The sequence below is a fragment of the Lactuca serriola genome, chromosome 5, assembly GCF_051521515.1.
Source record: "Lactuca serriola cultivar US96UC23 chromosome 5, Lser_US96UC23_V15, whole genome shotgun sequence".
Lineage (NCBI taxonomy): Eukaryota > Viridiplantae > Streptophyta > Magnoliopsida > Asterales > Asteraceae > Lactuca > Lactuca serriola.
The window spans coordinates 342027801-342048915 of NC_136412.1; the positions used below are offsets into that span (position 1 = coordinate 342027801).

General features: G+C 33.7%; 1 protein-coding gene across 1 annotated transcript; it reads right to left on the reverse strand.

Moving 5' to 3' along the window:
* Window positions 1-3456: 3456 nt before the first annotated feature.
* LOC145055406 (uncharacterized) lies at window positions 3457-6356 on the reverse strand. The gene is made up of 9 exons (XM_079003714.1): window positions 6024-6356; window positions 5766-5892; window positions 5427-5515; window positions 5189-5333; window positions 4962-5036; window positions 4170-4291; window positions 4005-4080; window positions 3856-3915; window positions 3457-3769 (listed from the first exon to the last, which is right to left on the reverse strand). Exons 2-9 carry the CDS (start codon window positions 5868-5870, stop codon window positions 3623-3625), a joined length of 819 nt encoding a protein of 272 aa, XP_078859840.1. The 5' UTR covers window positions 5871-5892; window positions 6024-6356; the 3' UTR covers window positions 3457-3622.
* Between the last annotated feature and the right edge of the window lie 14759 nt (window positions 6357-21115).

Genomic DNA, 21115 nt, shown 5'->3' on the forward strand with positions numbered 1-21115 from the left:
CGAGTCTTGGGGTGACTCGGCGAGTTAGATCGCGGGTTGAGTGAAGTTCTGAGTATGGGGACTCGGCGAGTCATAGGGTTGACTCGGCGAGTAGGGTCAGTCAGGGGTTGACCTTGACCTTGTCTTTGACCAAGGATTGACCAGTGGTTCTAGGGGTATTTTGGTAATTGTTGTTTATTGTTTGAGTTCAGTGCATTGGTGGCTGTCCAGAGGTGGAGATCGTATAAGTGATCGGAGCAGCTTGAGCTATCTGTTCAGTCGGCAGTTTCGAGGTGAGTTATCCTCACTATATCGCTAGGGTTTATGGCACCAAGGCCGACCCTTTTTATCGGATGGAAATTCGGGTAGTTGTCATTGTTATGATATAGGCCGGAAGGCATTACATGTCATGGCCTGGAAAGGCGTATGTATGCATTTAGTATGTTGACTGATTCATAGGGTAATCTTATGCTAGTGACCGGCTAGACCGGTATCTTGTTTAGAGTAATGCTATGATATGTGATCTGTTGATCGATTGTTGTCTATGAACTGCTATATGATTATTTGTTATGTTATATATGCATTTTATGCTTATGGGCCGGAAGGCAATATGTTATGGGCCGGAAGGCGATATGTTATGGGCCGGAAGGCAATATGTTGTGTTATGGACCGGAAGGTCGGCGTGGGTAGGACCGGAAGGTTTACCCAGCAGGGACGAAAGTCCCCTAAGACACATGGACCGGAAGGTCAGGGCCTGGAAAGGCGTATATATGGTTGGTATTCTGGGGGTATCTCACTAAGCTTTCGGGCTTACAGTTGTGGTTTTATGTTTCAGGTTCTCAAGAGTCTGTGGCAAGGCAAAGGCGTGATCGTACCGTTCCTCGTGTTGATGTTTTATGATGTGAACCTGGGAAAATACTCTGTTAAATATTGTATTGAAAACCTTTTTGTAACAATGTTAATAAAATGGGTGATTTTGAAAAGTTTTAATTGTTTTGAAATTTTGGATGTTACAACTTTGCTCTATAACACTTTAACCATGAAACCTTGCAATGGAACCTGCTTTGAATAATAGCTTGCATTTCGTTACATTTTAGATTTGGTTTCCTAATCATCTCCTTCAGAATCTGCCTAGCTATCTATGTGTTATCCATAAGATTAGCACTACGGAAATTCCTAACACAAGTATGTTGCTCAACTAATTTTTTGATTTGGAATGATCTTTCAGTGCTCATCCATGAGGCCCTTACAACAAAGGGACATTGCAATTTCTCAGGGTCACTTGCACATACAGCCACGAGCCTTACACTATCACATTTCTTGAATCTAATTGGATAACCCCTACTTATAGAGTAATTTTTCAAACAAAGCTTTAGTTGGTGTGGTGATTCATACCTCTCCCCAAGAATTGACTTCATATTGTTCTATTTCACCTTCGGATCATGGGTTGAGTATTGAAACTGCAATTTGTCTTCATTGTTTCCCTCACTATCACTCTGCTTCTCTTGTGGTGCTTCATCTTCCGACATTCCTTCAAAATCATTTAGGTTTATCTCAGGTATGGTGCATTCGTCAAGCGCTTCGTCTGTGAGAGTGTTTAGGAACTCATCTTTGCATCGACTTCTTTGTTTGTGTTTAAAAAACTCATCCAATTCCACGTCAATGGTATCCAAGTCATCTATTATCTCCATTATCACTACAAAACAAAAATTAATCAAATATTATAAGGGAAATAAGATATTGGAGGACCACGTGGATTATCTTACCTTTGATTCTTCTCGGGTAGAGTTTTGCTTCGATGGTGGGTAAGAAAGAGTTTGTACAGAGGAGGCGTGGGTGACGGGGAGGTTAATGGAGGATGATAAGGACAGTTAGCTGGGGTATCCGGCTAATACAAGGGTTACCAGTTCATAGGAGTAAACTGAGTGTAATAGCCGGTGATCTGTCTTTTTTCATAAGTGAAATTTTGGGACTTTTTCGCAGATTTCTCATATATATATATATATATATATATATATATATATATATATATATATATATTATGGTATAGAATTAGTTCTCAGGTTCTCAGAAATCTATGAGTTCTCAAATGATCATCTCTCTCTCTTTCTCTCTCTCTCTCTCTTTATATATATATATATATATATATATATATATATATATATATATATATATATATATATATATATCTTCCTATTCTAATTCTAATAAAAGAATAGTTTTATTCTCCTTTTGACATGTGTCACCTTATTAAACCTCTTAATTAATGCATATTATATTCTTCTTTTGCCATGTGTCAACCTATTATGTATCATAAATAATACTTGTCACTTGTCAACATATTGATTATTCATTTTAAATTTTAAATTTTAAATTTCCTACTCTATCTACATTAAATTAATAGCATTAAAATAAAATTAATACAAATTGTAAAGTAATATAATTTCACATATGTATTTAAATCAATTATTATAATTTTATATATAACTAAAAAATCTCTTAATTAATAATTTATTTAAAGTAATTGATTAATTACATTGAATTTTTAGTATAAAAGTTTAATTAATTTTGTAACCGTGGTTTCCACGGGTTATAAACTAGTATATATATATATATATATATATATATATATATATATATATATATATATATATATATATAGTGTGTGTGTGTGTGTGCGCGCGCGCATGGCGGGTTATAAGTGGAGTGAATCAACAATGATCTATCCAACCTGTTTAATTTAAAGGTAACACGTATGGATCATCAACAGATAAATGAATTGAAAATTAAAATTCAAACCCGTTAAATTTTTATAGATTTGGAGTGAATCAAGGTCAAAACTCGTCTCATTAACATATCTTGCCCATGTTACATATGAAAACCTGTGTGATTGACTACACTGGCGAAGGTCTTAACTGTAAATCGTGTTAGTCTTTGGCAAGAATAGAGAAGGGTAGAAGTTGATATTGAGTTTTGAGAGTACCAATTGGCAATTGCATTGCATTTCATATAGTTTTTTAAGATATTTATTTATTAGAAAACTTACACACCATATTTACAGAGAATTTCGATGTATTTTATTCACTTCTGATGTATTTTATTTAGCAAGTATTTGTAGCAAACAAAAAAAAGAACTTTAATAAAAGATAACATTTTTTATATTGTTTAATTTTGTAGAAAATGAAATTTTTTTTTTTGAAGAGTTAACATATTTTTATGTTGTTTAAGTTTTGTGGAACTCAATGGTATTTTTTTTTTCAAAGTGACACTTGTTTAAATTTTGTGAAACTCACTGGACCAGCACTGGTAGTTGACGTTAGTATTTTCAGTTTTACATATTTGACGGTAGTTAGTACTTTTTCATTTCATTAAAATACTTCAATTTTATATTAAACTTAGTTATAGGCTATTTGAATGGTATTTTATTTTTATTATAAACAGAAAAAATATATTTAAAAAAAAAAAAAAAAAACTATCTTTGGCTTAAAATCGTCGGATTTCCAAATTTTGGGTTGGGTGTCTTACTGTCTTCTTGCATATTTGCTCGAATTCTCGAAAGACGGCAGGTTTGCAACAAAAAAGTTAAACACGATGTTGCATAAAAATAGTGAGTGAATGAATACAAGGGCATCATCAATCATCTTCAGCTGCTATGGCTATGGCCTTTTGACTTGGTGAGAGTTTTAATCAATCCTTTGGCGATCTTCCGAAACCAAATCAAATTCATCGCCGCCAACGCCGGCGGAATCGTCAGCAAGCTGTAATACCCCATCGGATAAACTAGCTTCACCTGAAACCAACACACAACAAAAAGGGCGGTCAACGGTGGTTCCGACTTCCGACTATCAAAAATCCATGAGATTCAAGCAATTTTACCTGATCAAAGTGTGTAAACATGTGGTAGAAAAAGTAGACGAACAAGATGACTCTTGCAACCTGCATAAATTGAATAGATTTATCCCATTAACCGATGTTTCTGTTTTTTTGTCAACTAACCCTAATTTTCGAGGGCACGACAGACTTACCAACCACCCTGCAAACATTGCGACGCCATTCAACACGTAAAGCGTCGAGTTCTTCTTACCAGCGACATCCAGATACCTGCATTTGCATATGCATATGCATATCTTTCTTATGATCGATTTCTGGACTTTGAATGCGAAAATATACATGGAGCTTTGAAGCGTTACCATCTTAGGTTGACAAAGGGTGTGGTGATCTCCGTGAAAAGAACGATTAGGATGTAGAACTGAACTTGGCCACTTAAAAGGGCTTGACCCATGGCCAACATAGACAGCCCATGGTGCAATATCTGCGACAACATGAATGATGTCATGATGAAATCAAAACAAAATGTCTTGAATATCATTTTAAAACTATTTCTTATAATTTAGAAAATAATTTTATAATAAAATTACATGTAAATTACCAATTTGGTCTCTTCCGGGTTTAATACAAGGGTAGAATAGTCATTTCCGGGTTTAATACAATGGTAAATGGCCATTTTAACAGATGAAAAGAGTCAAATTTAACGCTCCAACAACAATATGAATTCATAGAGGCAAATTTGAAAAAAAAAAAAAAAACGAAACAAACAAACTTGCAAAAAATGGTGTATATGGACCAAATTTATAATTTACTTTTTTGATTAATTCAAAAGCAAAATTCAATTCAAGGGCATAATGATCATTTAAGGGTCGTCATATTAGACCGAATTTAATGTGAAGGGCACCAATTTAATAGTTAGTTGGCCTACTTTGATCACTTTATAGTTGGGTAGAGGAGCCCCTAAAATATATTATAAATGAGTAACAAACTATTTGTTTCTTTTTTTTTACAAAACATCATTGACCATTGTTTCTACAAAAAGTACCTTAAATGGTTAATTTGTGAAAAAATAAAAAGTTCGTTAACTATTTATGACATTAGCAAGGGCCACAAGCTTCCATGAGCCTATGATTTGAAGGCAATTGTATACTTACATATTCGAAACCCCCTAAAGTTGGATATGTCCATATAATCATCGCCAAATCCGACAAGAAATAACCAATAGACATCTGCAACAATACCACAACAAATGAAACACATACTTGATTTTAATAGAAATAGAACTTAATCTGGTAAGTTATATATGAGCATCTCTTAAATTTTGACTTAATGCATAAAGACTAATTTCACAAAAAAGGTTACAGAAATGAGGACTAAATACCGCAAGTAAAGTGTCCAATGATGCAGATGATCGGTTGATGAGCAACACTTGTTGGTTTTGGGTGTTCTCATCAAAAAGATCTGAGAAGACCAAAAAGTACAGAGCACCAATGGCTGCAAAAATTGCATGGAAAGTCGAGAAGCCACTAAAAACACAAGTTATAAGATCAAGTTAGTTAGCTAACATAATGATTCTCTAGGTAACAAAATGCTTAGAAAAATATGATAAGGAATATAACCGGTTTTTCCATTCAAGTTTCTTGGAGTTTTCAAGTTTGATAAAACCTTTGAAGATCAGGGGACTAATTACGCCTGTTAATTCATATGCCTTCATCACAGAAAACATAACCCTCTTAGAATTCAAGAAAAATAAATCAGATCAAGATATAGACATTAAAAGAGGAGGTGTTTGGATGTCTACTGCTACATTCATTTTTCAACTAAGAATTCAATAACAATATTAACGGGGAACACGTTACTGAATGAAATTGCAATTTAATCTTGTTATAAGAATTAAGAAGGCATATGATCACTACCTAAAATTCGAACTGACAAAGCTACCGAGGAAAAATTCTTACAAATTTACACATCACAAAGCCCCCAAAAACTGAAGACAACCACAGAATTTGGTTGTTCGGAGTGGCATGCTCAGCAATGATGCTAAAACCAGTTCTTGCTTCCATGGAGGATTTCTTAAAACAAAAACTGCAACACAAAGCATACATAAACAACAAAAAAAGGTTAACAACAAATAAAACCCAATTCAAGATCCAAACAGTTGTATAAACCCGCAACAAAAACTTTGCATAAGCGGTGATGAGAAGGCATAAACTTACGGGGGTTTGTGATCTGTAGAAGGTGCCGATTTAGGTGGAACGAAAACCCCGGTCTGGTTATGAGAATAGTTATGGGGAAAAGATAAGTGTGGAAAGGAGAGAGATTACTGGAGGAGGTTTTAACTATTAAAGGAAAGGAATTGACAGAAGATTGTATAGGAATGAGAAACGAAAGGAATTTTGAAATGGGGTAAATTAGGGGCAAAGAAAACTTGCAAGAAGATGCAAAGAGACAGAGTAGAGAGATGACGTTGTTAGCTGGGATTACACAGTTGGAGGAGGAAGACGACCGCACAAGTTTTCCCACTTTTGACCCACAAAAGAATGTGTGGGGGCTCAGGCTAATCCAAGCGTCTTTTTCAAATTCATAATTTCAAATTTTAAAATAATATCACACGGTCATAAAACTAAATAAAGGCATCTTTATCTTATAAATTCAAAAGGATAACCAATTAAAAATTATTTTTATTACCTTCAATCCAAAATGTTGAATATTTTCGGTTTTTCAACTTTAGTAATTTATCTTTACTTTTTCTTATGTTTTTAACTTGTTCATTGTAGATTTCAGTAAAAGCAATATAATTTCTTAAAATCCCAATTTTTTCTTTGTATTTCAAACATCATCTTCATCTTGAGAATTTAAGAAATATTATTATTTTTTTTTCTCTTCAAGTTTAGTTTGATATCCAAGATTTGAATATCTATATATATATATATATATATATATATATATATATATATATATATATATACACACACACACGTAAATTCTTTTAAACTAGAAGATTTGTGAGAACTTGAAAAACTCATAATCCGATCATCATTTTTCAAAACCAAAACCATCAATGGACTCCTAGACCAACGATTAAGACAAATCCATAATCAACAGTTATATAGACCGTGGATGTGCACAATCAGCAATCATATGGACTGTTGATGAGCACAATCAACAGTCATGAATTGCTGATGAGCACAATCAACAATTATGATTGCTAATTGTGCACGTTTGCACTCCACATAATTGTTGATTGTGCTCATTAACAGTCCATATAACTGATGATTGTGTATACATGTAAATTCCCAAAAAAAAAAAAATTGTCAAATCTTTTTCTTAGCCTAGATATGACTTGCACGCATGATTTGGAGAAGATTTGTAACACTCCAAAAGTCATGAAAAATTAAAATTTTCAAAAACAACCATTATCTATAATTGTTTACAAAAAAGAACCATTGTTTCAAAAGTAAAGTCATATTAGAGTGTCCCAAAAATCAATATCATGAAAATAGGAAGATGTGCACAATCAGGCCCTTTACTTTCCCACGATCGTCTGAAGCACCTAAAACAATAAATTAAAATTGTAAGTCAAAGCTTGCCCAAAGTACCATCACATAACATAACAATCAAAGCATGCAAATATGAGCCTTTAGCCTGACCGGACCGCTTCATAGGGCCTACAACCTATTGTTGTAATATCTTCCCCGGACATAACGTCGCCTTTCTTCGTCTTAATGGAGTTAAGCATGGGAATCACAACACAGAGAAAAAGGTCGCCAGTCGTCGTCCGGGATGGGTTCCCGGAACGAAGCTCCGATAGTGAAGTTAGTGTTTGATCGAGAGAATATGGATTTAACTAAAGAGTGAGTAAGTGGAGATCCCCTTTCCTGGAAAATAGGGGTTCTATTTATACCTGTCATGGAGGGGAAAAGATCCTAACAATACCTTTCGGTCCCTCTTAGGCCGAAAGGACGTGGAGGCGTCCGATTGGCGGATCGTGCTCCACTGCTGATTAGATTATGTTGGTGCAGAGTTATCAGGAGTCGTGGCCCTAAGCATGACACTTGTCGCTCTGGGAGACGACTGGTACTATTTTGTCTCCGAGTGGGCTTTAGTTCTTGGGCGCCAAGGAATATTCATGAGATCGCGAGGGGCGAGAGCGTGGTTTCAGTGTTAGGCGTACATCGATCCTTGACTGCCACATCTATCATATGTGAGCTCTTTACAATTGATGTATTCTTAGTGGGATACGTTAACAAGTCCCCTAGACCACTCTACAGACCTTCGTCCTAACTGGACCGCCTCGCAGGGCTACAGCCTATCCGGACCGCCCCTGGTTTCTTGACCTTCAGCACAAAAGCAAGACCACCTCAATCTAACCACAATATGTGGACATATGTAACAGACAAACATAAACACATAACCAACAAATACAGATAATCATACAGATCTACTAATCAATAATATACTAGCATAACATTATCCTATAACCAAGATACATAATCTAGTAGGTCGGCATTGGTGCCTTCGACCCATGAGTACAGTGATGAAAAATCACATCTCAGTCCGAACAAAAGCCGAATAAATCTCTGCTCCGAATACCAGCTCTACCGTAGCCTATTATTCAAATCACTGACCAACCTAATTTTAATATCAAAATACCCAAAATACACTTTGGTCAAACTCTAGTCAAAGCTAAAAAGTCAAAAGTCCACCGGGTTGACTCAGCCGAGTACGTTGGGCTTACTCATCCAGTACCTGGGGCGTACTCAGATGTTCACCAGTGCGAGGGCTTGGACCGCGTATGCGCAGCGTACCATTTGGTACTCCCAACGTATGCACTTGGATTCTTTCCCAACTTATTAAGTGCTTAATACTTAAGCCCTTATGTCCAATTACAGATCCACGCCCCAAATGTTGTCATTGACCATAAAGTTTCCAACTTTATGGTATTGCGTGGCCATTAAGTGCTATATACTAAAAAACCTAACATCTTAACCCATTAAGACAACAAAACTCATGCATGGTAGGGTATTAATGACCAAGACCACATTTTTATGCTTCTAAACACTTCAAAATGTCTGAAAGGGCACCTTAAACGGATAAGAGTAGCTCATACTCAAAATACCAAACTAATGTGATCAAAAGAACCCAACTTTCATGGCCAAACTAGATCTAAGCATAGCTTCATCAAGTTCATATCTTTTTACCTCTAAATGACGCCAAAAGGTGTTGCTTTCTGGATCCAAAGAGTTTCACTCCTCAAAGATGATCTTGTTGGATTTAGTGTCTAAGCCCATAGCTATAATTGGTATGTACTTGACCCGAGAGTAACATGGTCTATTTGAGTTGCATGGCACCGAAACAATCTGATGGATGGAAAGAGACTAATTAAATACAAGAGGTTGATTTGGTAAATCATTCATTCTTATAAAATGAGCTAATGATCCATCGTTATTTATGTTGGGTTAAACCCATGTGGTGACTTAGCAAAATTATAATAAAATATAGTTTTGGAATAAATATAAAGTTATCTGCTTATTTATAGTTTTTTTATTATGACTTTTTGAACACAATTATTTTATATTTTAAGGGTTTCTTAAAAAAAATAAAAAACCTTTGTCAGCTCCATCTCATCTAATCTTATCAACTTTTATATTTTTATATTCTTTTCTTTTTTGAATGATTTTTTTTATAATTTGATCTATAATTATTAATATTTTTTTTATTAAATTAAGCATTTAAATTCAAATTATTATTTAATTGATATTATTTTTTAATTTATTTAATTCTTTATATTTTTTTTTATCTATATTACATTTTCAATTAAATTAAATATTTTTCGTTTATTTTTTCTTGTTCCGATTCAAACATGATTTCGATTCCACTATACCAAAAAATTTTGGTCACGGTTTCGGTTCTAAGAAATTAAAATTGAGTATGTGCTCATGCCCGCTTTAACAAATCTTTATTTTTCTAATTTAAAAGTCTTTTATTTTTTGGGTATATATATATATATATATATATATATATATATATATATATATATATATATATATATATATATATATATATATACTCGTTTTTTTAATGTTTTGTTTGATTATCCAAAACTTATTTTTAATTAAATAGATTTACTTCTATGTATAAAAAAAAAGTTAATGTGCACTCAACAAAATTAGCTGGTAGTGGATGACATTTGAGTTTAAAGCGTTTTGTTGAAAGTTTTTCTATGTAGTTTTTGATTTTGGAGAGCTTTATTTAGACTAAAAGGTACACCTCTATGTTGCCAAATGAAATTTTTTTTTTTCTTTTTAACGAGCATTTTTAAAAAGTTACAAACCAAAATCTTTCAAACGTTGTGTACAGAACACGTCTTAATATTCAAACAATTAACAAAAACAGAGACTTTTTTGCTTTTTATGAAATCTAAGTAATAAAAAAGAGCTTGTTTTTACCAACGCCCCTATTAAACAGTTAATATATACATATAATTATGAATCACGTTAATAAAAAGGTTTTAAATGTTATAAAAAGAATTTAAAGAAGTATAGCAATCTTAATCAGGACACCTTGAATGGTCCTAGACTCGGGTAAATAGAACGTATTCATTATTCAACAACTCATCATGATTATAATTAGGGATGTCAAAAAGTCTCGTGTGACCCCTTTCCCGTGGGGGCCCGTCTCGTTGGGGTATTTGTTTAAGAATAGGAGATGGGGCGAGGGAAAGGTTAACCCTCGTCTTAATTTCGAGGGTGGGGTGGACAGTCTCATACCGAAAGTCCGAAACCCTCATGGGGACCCCGTATATATATATATATATATATATATATATATATATATATATATATATATATATATATATATATATATATATACGAATATAATAAATAATGACATTATTTTGAGCATCCAACTTTTTTAAAAAAAAATGTTTGTAAGTTGTTAGTATAATGCTTATGAGATGTCGTAACATTTTTGTTTTTAATATGTAAAATTTTGTTATAAATAACATTGTTTGTTAGCCCAAACAACAATTTCTTTTTGTCTGAAAAAAACGCAGCTGAAAATCATTCGGGGGGCGGGGGAACGCTAATGAGGGCAGGGGCGTAATAAGGGGAATTCAGGGTCGGAGGCAGGGGAACAAGGGAAATTTTAGGGATAGGTGTGAGAGATGCACTCTCCATCCTGTTTATCCATGTTGACATCTCTAATTAAAATATGTCAGCACCCATATTATTTTATTTTATTTTATTTTTATTGAACCTCCAACATCTTTTCCTAGAAATAATTGAGCTACGGTAAAACAGTTTATATCTATTAAAAACTAGGTGTGAGACCCGTGTATTGCATAGGTTGATTTAAAAAAAAAAGATTAAACGTTAAAATATAAACATAAAATATTTTTTAATGTACAATTTTAAAATAAGAAAGGAAGAAACGTATTTATTGCAATTTAATATCATATATATGATATTTAATATTTATATATATATATATATATATATATATATATATATATATATATATATATATATATATATATATATATATATATAAGTATATGACTTTAATTTTAATAATTAAAACAAATCAAAAATTAACAAGTGGATAATATTTATTTCATAAATATCATTAAATGATAAGTGTCAAAACTCATCACAGATTGACATGTGGCAAAAAGTCTTCATTTAATAAGGGGATAATAATTTTGTATAAACTTTTTCATAATTTTTATTTGGTTATTATAAATAATTGAAAATTTTATAACACATATTAATGAGTAATTTAATGACACATTCAAACACCCTACTTCGTGGTTCATATACGAGATGTTTGTTTCGATTATGTATATAAAAATATAGCATTCTTATTTTAGATAACTTTTAATCAAATTCAACTTATTTTCTTGTAAATAATGATGTAACCCTTTGTACCTATCATTGTCTTCATGGTTCCCCCTTAAGAGTTTAGAGTTTCTTCCCTAAGATAGACCATGCTCATAAATACGTGTATACTCTATTCAAACGTTGCTGACGGAATTAATGCACATGGCCGTCCTTTTTAGCGTGTGGGGCACCACACCTCACTCGTTCTAAGCTACAGGCCGTCACACACCACTACAATATTTTATAACCCATATTATTATTATTATATAACCTCTATCAAAAAAAAAAAATGATTACCATGCATTTTTTTTTTCACTCTTTCACATAGAACTCACTTTTAATTGCATTTTTATTTAAACATGGGGAGTCGAGGGATGCAAAATAGGCAGCTGCACAAAGTTCAATTTTTTATTATATATTTTTATTTAAAAATAAAAACTTATAATAACCATAAGGACATTTTTTATGGTTTGTCGTGGGCCTTTGTGAATATTTATTTTCTCAGGAGTGACCTTATATTAAAACTAAATATTATTACTACCAACTTTTTGTTGGGTTTTGAGCATAACATCATTCCTATGGTGCATGAAACCCTAATTGCTTTGGATCTAGGTTTTTTTAATTTGAACATACAACTATGAATACCAAAGCAATAAGCCTATGACTAACATACATATATTGAATATCACATATGATTAGAGTTAGAATCTTTACCTCTTTTGTTATGTAGCAATAACAAGTTTAATCATTCTTGATTTTGACTTCTGAAAGCCTAGTGCCCCAAGTGTTGCACCTCTAATGGAGTCACAAACACCCAATGCAAAAAGATGACTTATGAGAGAAGGCTTTCGGCTAGGGTTTCTTTTTTTGAATGCGTAATCCGAAAATCCCCTTGTATGGGGTCCTATATATAGCTGTGGTTGCTAGGGTTTTTAGGTGGAAACCCTAATACCTAACTTAGGCAACAAGCAGCCCACACACTCCTTCCTTAGAGCCCATGGACGAAATCTTATGGGCTTCCCCATAAATTTCGTCCACTCCACTGTATGGAGTCCATCAGCCCAATTATGCAACTATTAATGATTTGCATAACAGTCCCCCTAATTATCTAATCAGGCTCTCTTGATCACTAAATTAATTTCTGATCAATACTAATTAAATAATATGATTTCCAAATATTATATTAATCTTGTAATATATTAATAAAACCATTTCCGAGTACCAATTTATTATTCATACAATAAATTCTACTCTCTTTACTTTTGTCATCTTATCAAGTTGCATGAGTGAAGGCAACTCAAAATGACCATGTTCATAATCAAATCAAGTACATACCAAAAATTGTTATGGGCTTAGACACCTAATCCAACATTTTTTCTAATTCAAAAATCTGAAAAATTACATAAAACATAAAAATAAATACTAATTAAAATAACATAACATTTCATAAATTAAAAACATTACATTTGATTTAACAATTATATAAAATAAAAATTAAATTTACTAACTTAATAAAATCTTTCATTCCGAATATTCACCGATATCATTGTCAGTCAGTTCATTTAAATCAATTTCATTAACCCGATATATATGTTCCTTCAAATTTTTTCGAAGCGCGTGGTGTTTTTGATTGTCACGTACCACCCTTCTTCTTGCATGCCATGGGATGGAACCATATGGTATTGGCGCACTTGAGGATGCATTGTCATTTGGTTGAAACAGACAAATTATTTTGTGCTCGTCTTCCAAAATCATATTATGTAAAAAGATATACGCATACATAAAACGAGTAAAATTTTCCACACTTCGAGGATGAGTCGGATGTTGTAGTATGCGCCAACGCTTCTAGAGGACTCCAAATGCTCGTCCGACATCCTTCCTAACCTTTTCTTGGAATGTTTTATACTTTTTGTGTTTTGGATCATAGGGACATGTGAGCGTTTTTACAAACACGACAAATTCAGGGTATATACCATCAACAAGATAATACCCATAATCGTACGTCATTCTATTCACTTGAAATGGACGGTTAGGTGCAGGTTCATCACAAAACTCATTGAATATGGGCGACATGTCTGAACATTAATATCGTTGTTTAAGTCGGGAGCACCAAAAATGCATTCCAAATCCAAAGGTGTAATGGTTGGAAATGGAGATGTTCCTTGTTGCCCTTCAAAATTGAAATAATTGTGTTTTGGCCCTTATAAGTAGTACGCAGGGCGTACCTCTGATGTACACTTAGCGTACTAGTAGATGTTGGTCGCGGGTCTGTAGCCTCGTACGCTAGGCGTACGAGGGAGAGTTAAGAAAACCCTGATTTTTCAAGTTGTACCCTATATAAGCCACATGTTAGCCTCTTTTGATAATTTCTTAGCCAACCTCTATATCCTAAAAACCCTAATTCATTCCATACCCCATGTTTGGTAATCTTGAGCTCTTGTGAAGTTTTTGTGGTGGGTTTTGTGTATCTGGAAGAAGAAGAATCTTGAAGACTTGTTCTTTGGAGGAGGGCTTTGAGATCCAACTTTCTCATCCTCTTTTGGTGGCTTGTAAGGTATAAAGTTCAAACCTTGTCATTTCATTTCTTAGATCTTCTCCTTGGCATGTTTTTTGTCATTTTGGTCCTTTGGTAGGTGATTGGGAATTAAGGACGTTTCTGGAACTTAGCCTTATAAATCTGGACATGTTAAGGCTTCCTTGTGCATAAAGGTGCAAACTTTATGGTGGTTTTGGTCTCATCCATGTATTAAGTCATTTATTAAGCTCCTTTGAGCTCCAGGTCCCCATTAAGCCATGCATACACATAAAGTTGGCAACTTTATGTGATTAACCACCTTGGAGAAGTCATATATGAGTTTGGATCAAGGTCTTAATGGATTAAGAGCTGAATTGGAAAAGTTGGTCATGATTGGTGAGTAAGCTGGGCATACAAGTTTGTACGTTGCGTGTACAAGCCTTTCATGTAGTACGTTTAGCGTACAGGCTGAGTACGCCCCGCGTACTCAGCAGGCTTGTGTTTCTTGTTTTGGGCTTCGACTGTAGGGTAGGATGGGCTTGGTTGTCTTGGGCCATGTTGGGCTATTGAGGCTTTATTGGAATCTCTTGGGTGAAGGCCCATAAAAGGGATTGGGCCCAATTTAGAAAATTGGGCCATATTTGGGCCTTAAGTGCTTATGGTAGATTTTAGGATTTTGGGTCATCTAGATTGGGCCTTGGCCTTGGACCAAGTTAGAGGAACGGTAAGAAGTGTTGGATTAGTGTCTAAGTCCATAACTATTTTGGTATGTACTTGACCCGATGGTACATGGTCCTTTTGGGTTGCCTTCACCAAAGCAACTTGATTGGAGAAATAAATAAAGAGAGAGGTTATTATGGTTTATTAATATGTCATAAGAATAATATATTAAAGGAGAAATCATATTTGTTTAATTAATATTGGTCAATAATTAATTAAGAATTAATTTTGTGATCAAGTGTAATTAATTAAACTAGAGGGGCTGAATTGTAATTATGTGATAGTTACAAAATAAGGTAAGGATTATCTTATTAATAGGTTGGACGAATTTAAGGTGATAAGGCCTTAGAATTCGACTAGGATAAGGGTTTTCAAGGCTTATCTTATGGTTACTTGATGGGCAGGCAACTAGATAAGGATAAGGACTAAAACCCTAATCTCTACACCTATAATAAAGACCCCAAGGCTCATGAATTCTTCCATGCCTTCCCAAGAGGTCCTAGAGATGAATTCTAATACCTCCCCTCTCTCTTTATACCTTCTCCATTTGCTTTTGGTGTTTGTAAGCCATTAGAGGAGTGACACTTGTGACTCTAAGCCTTCCAAAGTCAATTCAAGAAGGAATTGGGATTGTTATTACTACATAACAATCAAGGTAACATCTTAAACCTAATTATATGTTAATATCGATTTCCATATGCTAGAATTAGGGTTTATAGTCTTGGATAACTTGCATGTACAATAGAGAAACCTAGATCCAAGCATTAGGGTTTGTATGAGCACATAGGATGTCTTATGACTAAAACCCATCAGTGGTATCAGAGCCTAGACTGGTTTCAATTGTATTGATGCATTGTATATCTGAAAAATTCGATTTTTGATGTTCTGGAGGCTGGACTCGCCGAGTCCATAGCTGAACTCGCCGAGTCCATGCAGACTCGACGAGTCAACTCGTTAGATGGAGTATATCTCGGGATTTCTTGCTGTTTTTGCTTTGGGATAGTTACCTTATCATATTAGATCAATATAAATCCGATTTTATGATATATTTGACTATATTCTTGATCTAATTGAAGATATTTATCAATTAATAAGATAATTGTTTCCTTATGTGATAATTGATTAATTATTTTGACTAAATTGATAAATTGTTTTGCAAGAAATCATTAAATAAATCAAATATGGATAATTATGTGATTAATTGTTAATTTAGATTATTTGTTATTTGATCCTTGTGGTTTGAAAAGTTTCATATTTTCCCCTTTAGGTTTTATAGTTTAAATTTGAACCCAAAGGTTTTGTTGTTTTGAAATTTAAATAGTTGAAACCCTAATGTTTTGAAAAAGGTTTCAAAACTTGCCCTCAATTTTTGGAATTTAAATTTTGATTAAATGGTTTAATTTTGATGTATATTTAAATTCTAAACCCTAATGTGTTGAAATGTTTCAAAACTTTCCCTCAAGTTTTGGAATTTAAAAGTTGATTAAAAGTTTAATTAGGAATGTTAAATTCTAAAACTCTAGTATAGTTTTGAAAAAGTTCAAATCACACCCTTATGGTTTTATTAATTAATTAAAGTGTATAATTAAAAGAGGTTTAATAAATCCATAAAAGTTTAGGTTTACAATTTATTTGAATTAAAAGTATAATTGTTAAATTAGACCACCTAATATTTTAAAAGTGTAAAATACACCCTATACTATATATAACATTAAAAGTCTAACATTATATATATGTATGAATAAAAGTTAGTCTTACCGTTAGTAGGCCTCATTCACGAAGCTGGTCTATCAGAGGTTTTTAAGGAAATTGCCTATAAAATGGCGATTGAATGGGTATCCACTCTTACCCACCGCACTCTTGACTAGCGGAGGGTCGTTAGCCAAACGGGTAGGATAGGAAGAAACCTTCCATTATAAGTATAATGAATTATTAAAGTAACTAAATGTTTTCATAAAATTCCCAATCTTAGTTACTTAGGCAAAAGTGAATTGATGCAATTCCATGAAATTACACTTTGTGCCCTTGCGAAGACGTTAGTGGAGCGTGTGTGGTTTACCGACACACTAAATGGTTCTAAGCAATGGTAGCAAAGGGTGACTCAATATTTGTCATAGTTCAGTGGAGCGTGTGTGGTTTACCGGCACATCGAATAGGTGACTGTAACATGTGAGGGCACCATGTAAGTTTGCATGGTTATTCACACCCGCTTTGTGAGGGGCATATCGAGATTTAAACATGCCATTGAAAATTCAATGAATGTCAAAGGATCTAGGAGTTTTCATAGATTTAAAACTTAAATTTCTTTTTCGTTTTTCGTGGTGGAAATTAGTGAATCGTCATTCACTTACCTTCAAATATTCTGCAATTAGGGTTACGGCATCCCTCTCCCGAGTTGTAGAATATTGTGTTGGGTCCTGGCCTTAGTATCTCATTTGGGTGATTTACAAAGGACTCAATCTATCAACTAACCTGAATTTGTTTTTCTCCCGTTTTGTAGATGTCAAAGTTCGACAACTATGGTCTTCCCAAATCCCGTGGAACAAGCATTCCACATGAAGATGGTATTCTACGATTCAATCGAGGAATGAGAAATCATGCTTCACTTCCTCCTTCTCCTCCTATTGTTCTCCCTAACCCACAAGATTGAAGAATTGAAAGGTTCAATATCACTAAGGCCCTATTGGAAATGAAACATGAAGATGGTAAACCCGTATGTGCCCACGTTCTAGGAATGAAATCACACATTGATAGGTTGATAATGTTGGGTGTGTCATTCCCAGATGAGTTGGCTGTGAATTGGGTTTTGCAGTTACTTCCTGAATCATATAATGAGTTCAAAAGAAAGTATTATATGATGGATCATGATGACAACCTCATTGACCTAACTTACATGCTCATTGCTGCTGAATCAGAAACGATTTGGTGAAGCAATGGAGCGTATTTGTTGGAAAAGTCAACCGACCATGCTTCCGATGACGTTCTAGGAGAACCGACCTGCGTTTGCTGCCAAAAGAAAGGGCGTTGGATACAAGTCTGCCCAAAGAGCCTGAAGAGTCTAGAAGATGGGAGAGTCAAAGAGTATGGCTGCGCTTCACGTAAAATCCACTAACTCCATTAAGTTCCTATTCATTAATTCTTAATACATAATGTAATAAGATTGCATTTGAATGTTTTACAGGATCGGTGAAAAGAAAGGAAGCTTGGTGAAAGAGCAAGATGAATCTAATCACAAGGAATGGATCTTGATCGCATGGACTTGAAGATTAGATTTTGAGCTTAGATAGTTATGATAGAGTTGTTAGAAGTTTTTCTTTTGAAATACATAGTTTTCAATGGATTTTGCATTGTAAGGACAAATGTTTTCCGCTGCTTTTATAAATAAAATAAAATTTTGTTTGACTTATTTATTTATTTGTTTATTTCCTTGCAATGAAATCGTTATGACAATTGGTGTTTGCATATTTCAACAACAAATGGATATGATTCTTATTTATGTTATTTGTGGAAAGTCGAGAGTTTACCAAATAGGGAGAGTTTCTCATCGCCCAAGTTTCAATTGGACAGAAACTTGGAATCATGCAACTTGGTTGCACGATGAATGAGAAATTTCATATTTGGACTAATTCATTGACAAAGCGTCAAGTAAAGGACTTGGAGATCGAATACACAAAGTTGTGTGTTGATCAAGTCCGCCATAAGAGTAACAAAGATATTCATCATGATTTACTAAAGGTTTAGTAAATATGATTATACTTACAAGATTAAGTGTAATTCTGAATTGATTAAAGGATTTAGATCAATAGCAGAACGAATAAGAAGAATCAAGTAGGCAGAAAGATAAAAGTTTCTCCATTCTAAGAAGATGGGAGAGTACCTTTTATGCTTTATGATAGGTCTTAATGATTAAGAACCATATCTCAATTGATCCTCTAAATGAGTCTTAGTACAATTGTATGTCTAAGAAGACGAATCAAGAATTGAAGAAATGGTTAAATCAATAAGTCAATCATACTTCGTTCCAATAACAAGTCTTAAAGTTAAGATTGTGACATCGAGTGAAAAAGTAAGGTTTATAACATTCATCAAATGTGGAAAGTTGTGATGTCTTGGATAAGACAAAGACCAACTAGGACCAATTTATGAAGTACTTTGATATGAGCTACACTAACTCTTGGATAATTGTTTGTCAAGAAATGGTTATTGACAAGAGAATCTTATATGTCAAGGAGTAAGTCGGAGTCTTAATGGTCTTGAAAGGTTTCAAGAACAAATCAAATAAACCTTATCGATCATCACTAGCACATGAGTTGAGGTTTACAACCTATCGTGTTGACATTATTTTGTTTTTGTACCAATCCAATCGAGTTAATTATGCATGTGAGTTCTATGAGTTCTCATTTTGAACGCATAAAAGGCAAAGCACCTTAATCAATGAAAGGTACATTGATAGGAAAAGGTGAGTTGCTTAACTACTTGGAAGACATGGTGGGCAACTGTGCTACTATAAGGCAAGAAATCAAGATTAAGAAAGTTCGGTCCATATGAGTTTGAATTTGTCGTAAACTTTAGTCTTAACAAATTCACATGGATAGGAACACATACACCGTTTAAATCTAAGTGTCATAAGATTTCCTCCTTCATGAAAATGATTGTGAGGAAATGCTTTCACTAAGAAAGATATTAAGAAGATAGTGATTGTAAAATTGCATTCTCGAATTCAATTATGGTTACGGTATCCCTTTCTATAATTTGAATTGTGAGGTTTGGCAATTAGTATTAAGTGTTTAGACACACATATGAACTATCGAAGGCAAAGGTGTATAAGGTCAAGAAGCCTTGATAAAAGATTATCAAAGCACTAAGTATTAGAAACATGAACTCAAGATATTCAATAAGCATTGTTTTTCTGAAAGTTAAGATGTTTATGAATACATGTCGAAGCTAGTGGGGGCATAAGTGTTATGTTTTGTAATAATCATCATGATAGTGGGAGCATAAATGATATGATTGTATGATTATTAAGGCAAGTATTGCAAGTTGGCAATATTAATTATAGAAAACAAGAGTCATTATGTACAAAGTCGTAAGGATGGAATAGTGGTTTTGCTATAATTAAAAGAGAGAGAATATTTTGCTTCATTTCAAATCTAAAGGATTAGGTTGAGAAATGTTAATAAATTTAGCCAAAGGTATATAGTGTGTTCTTAAAATTTCGATTATGATTACGGCATTCCTCTTCACAATTCGAATTTTGAGAACATAGCAAATAAAACATTATGCGTCGTGTCCCATACGTTTCGGGTATAGGATCGATTGCAAATGCTTTAATGTTTGACCATTCTAAAATTTTCCAAATGTCGAGCGCATTTAGAGGGAAAAGGAACTAGAATTGGTTTTGACTAAAATAATTAAACAACTATCAAAGAACAATCCAAAGTTCGACGAGGATTGGTTGCTTGTGAGTAGTTGGAAGCATGGTATTGAATGGACCATATCGACATTATTATGAATAGAAAATATTCTATTAAGAATAAGTTGTCATATGGAAGCGTGTCCATATTGGGAATTGAATATTGAAAAAATCTATGTCTAAGATTAGGAAATTTTATGCAAAAGGATGTTCAAAGGAATGTATTTTGAGTGAGAGACATCATACCTAAAGAATTGTCTTATAACAATCTCCGATAGAGGACTTTGTAATATCATTTGGCAATAGTCTTTGTGACTTTGGTACAGTGACATTACGAAAGGATCGTTGCATAAAGTGTTAGAATCTAGCATATTCTATAAGTGGCAAGTATTTGATACTCTTACACTTATGAAAAAGGATTTGGAGTTTTGAAATGAGAATGGTTGGAAATGTGTTCAATTTGATCTATTTCTCAAAAGTAAGAACCATAGGTAAACATTGTGTGCATGCTAAGAGCATGGGATAAGTGTAATAATTCAAGTAAGAAGTTGATTACCCGAAACGACAAATAATGAGTAATCAATATGGTGATAAATAAAAGGTGTTTTATTTATGCTCAAAGGGTTGAGGCCATATGGGATTAGTATTATTCTTGTGTTTCACATTTGCATGTTTTGACTTCCAGAATAATTGAGTTTATTAAGAATAATCGAATTATTCAAATGGGCCACAGTCGTTCATATGTTGGAAGTAGATATGAATGAAGACTGTCATGAA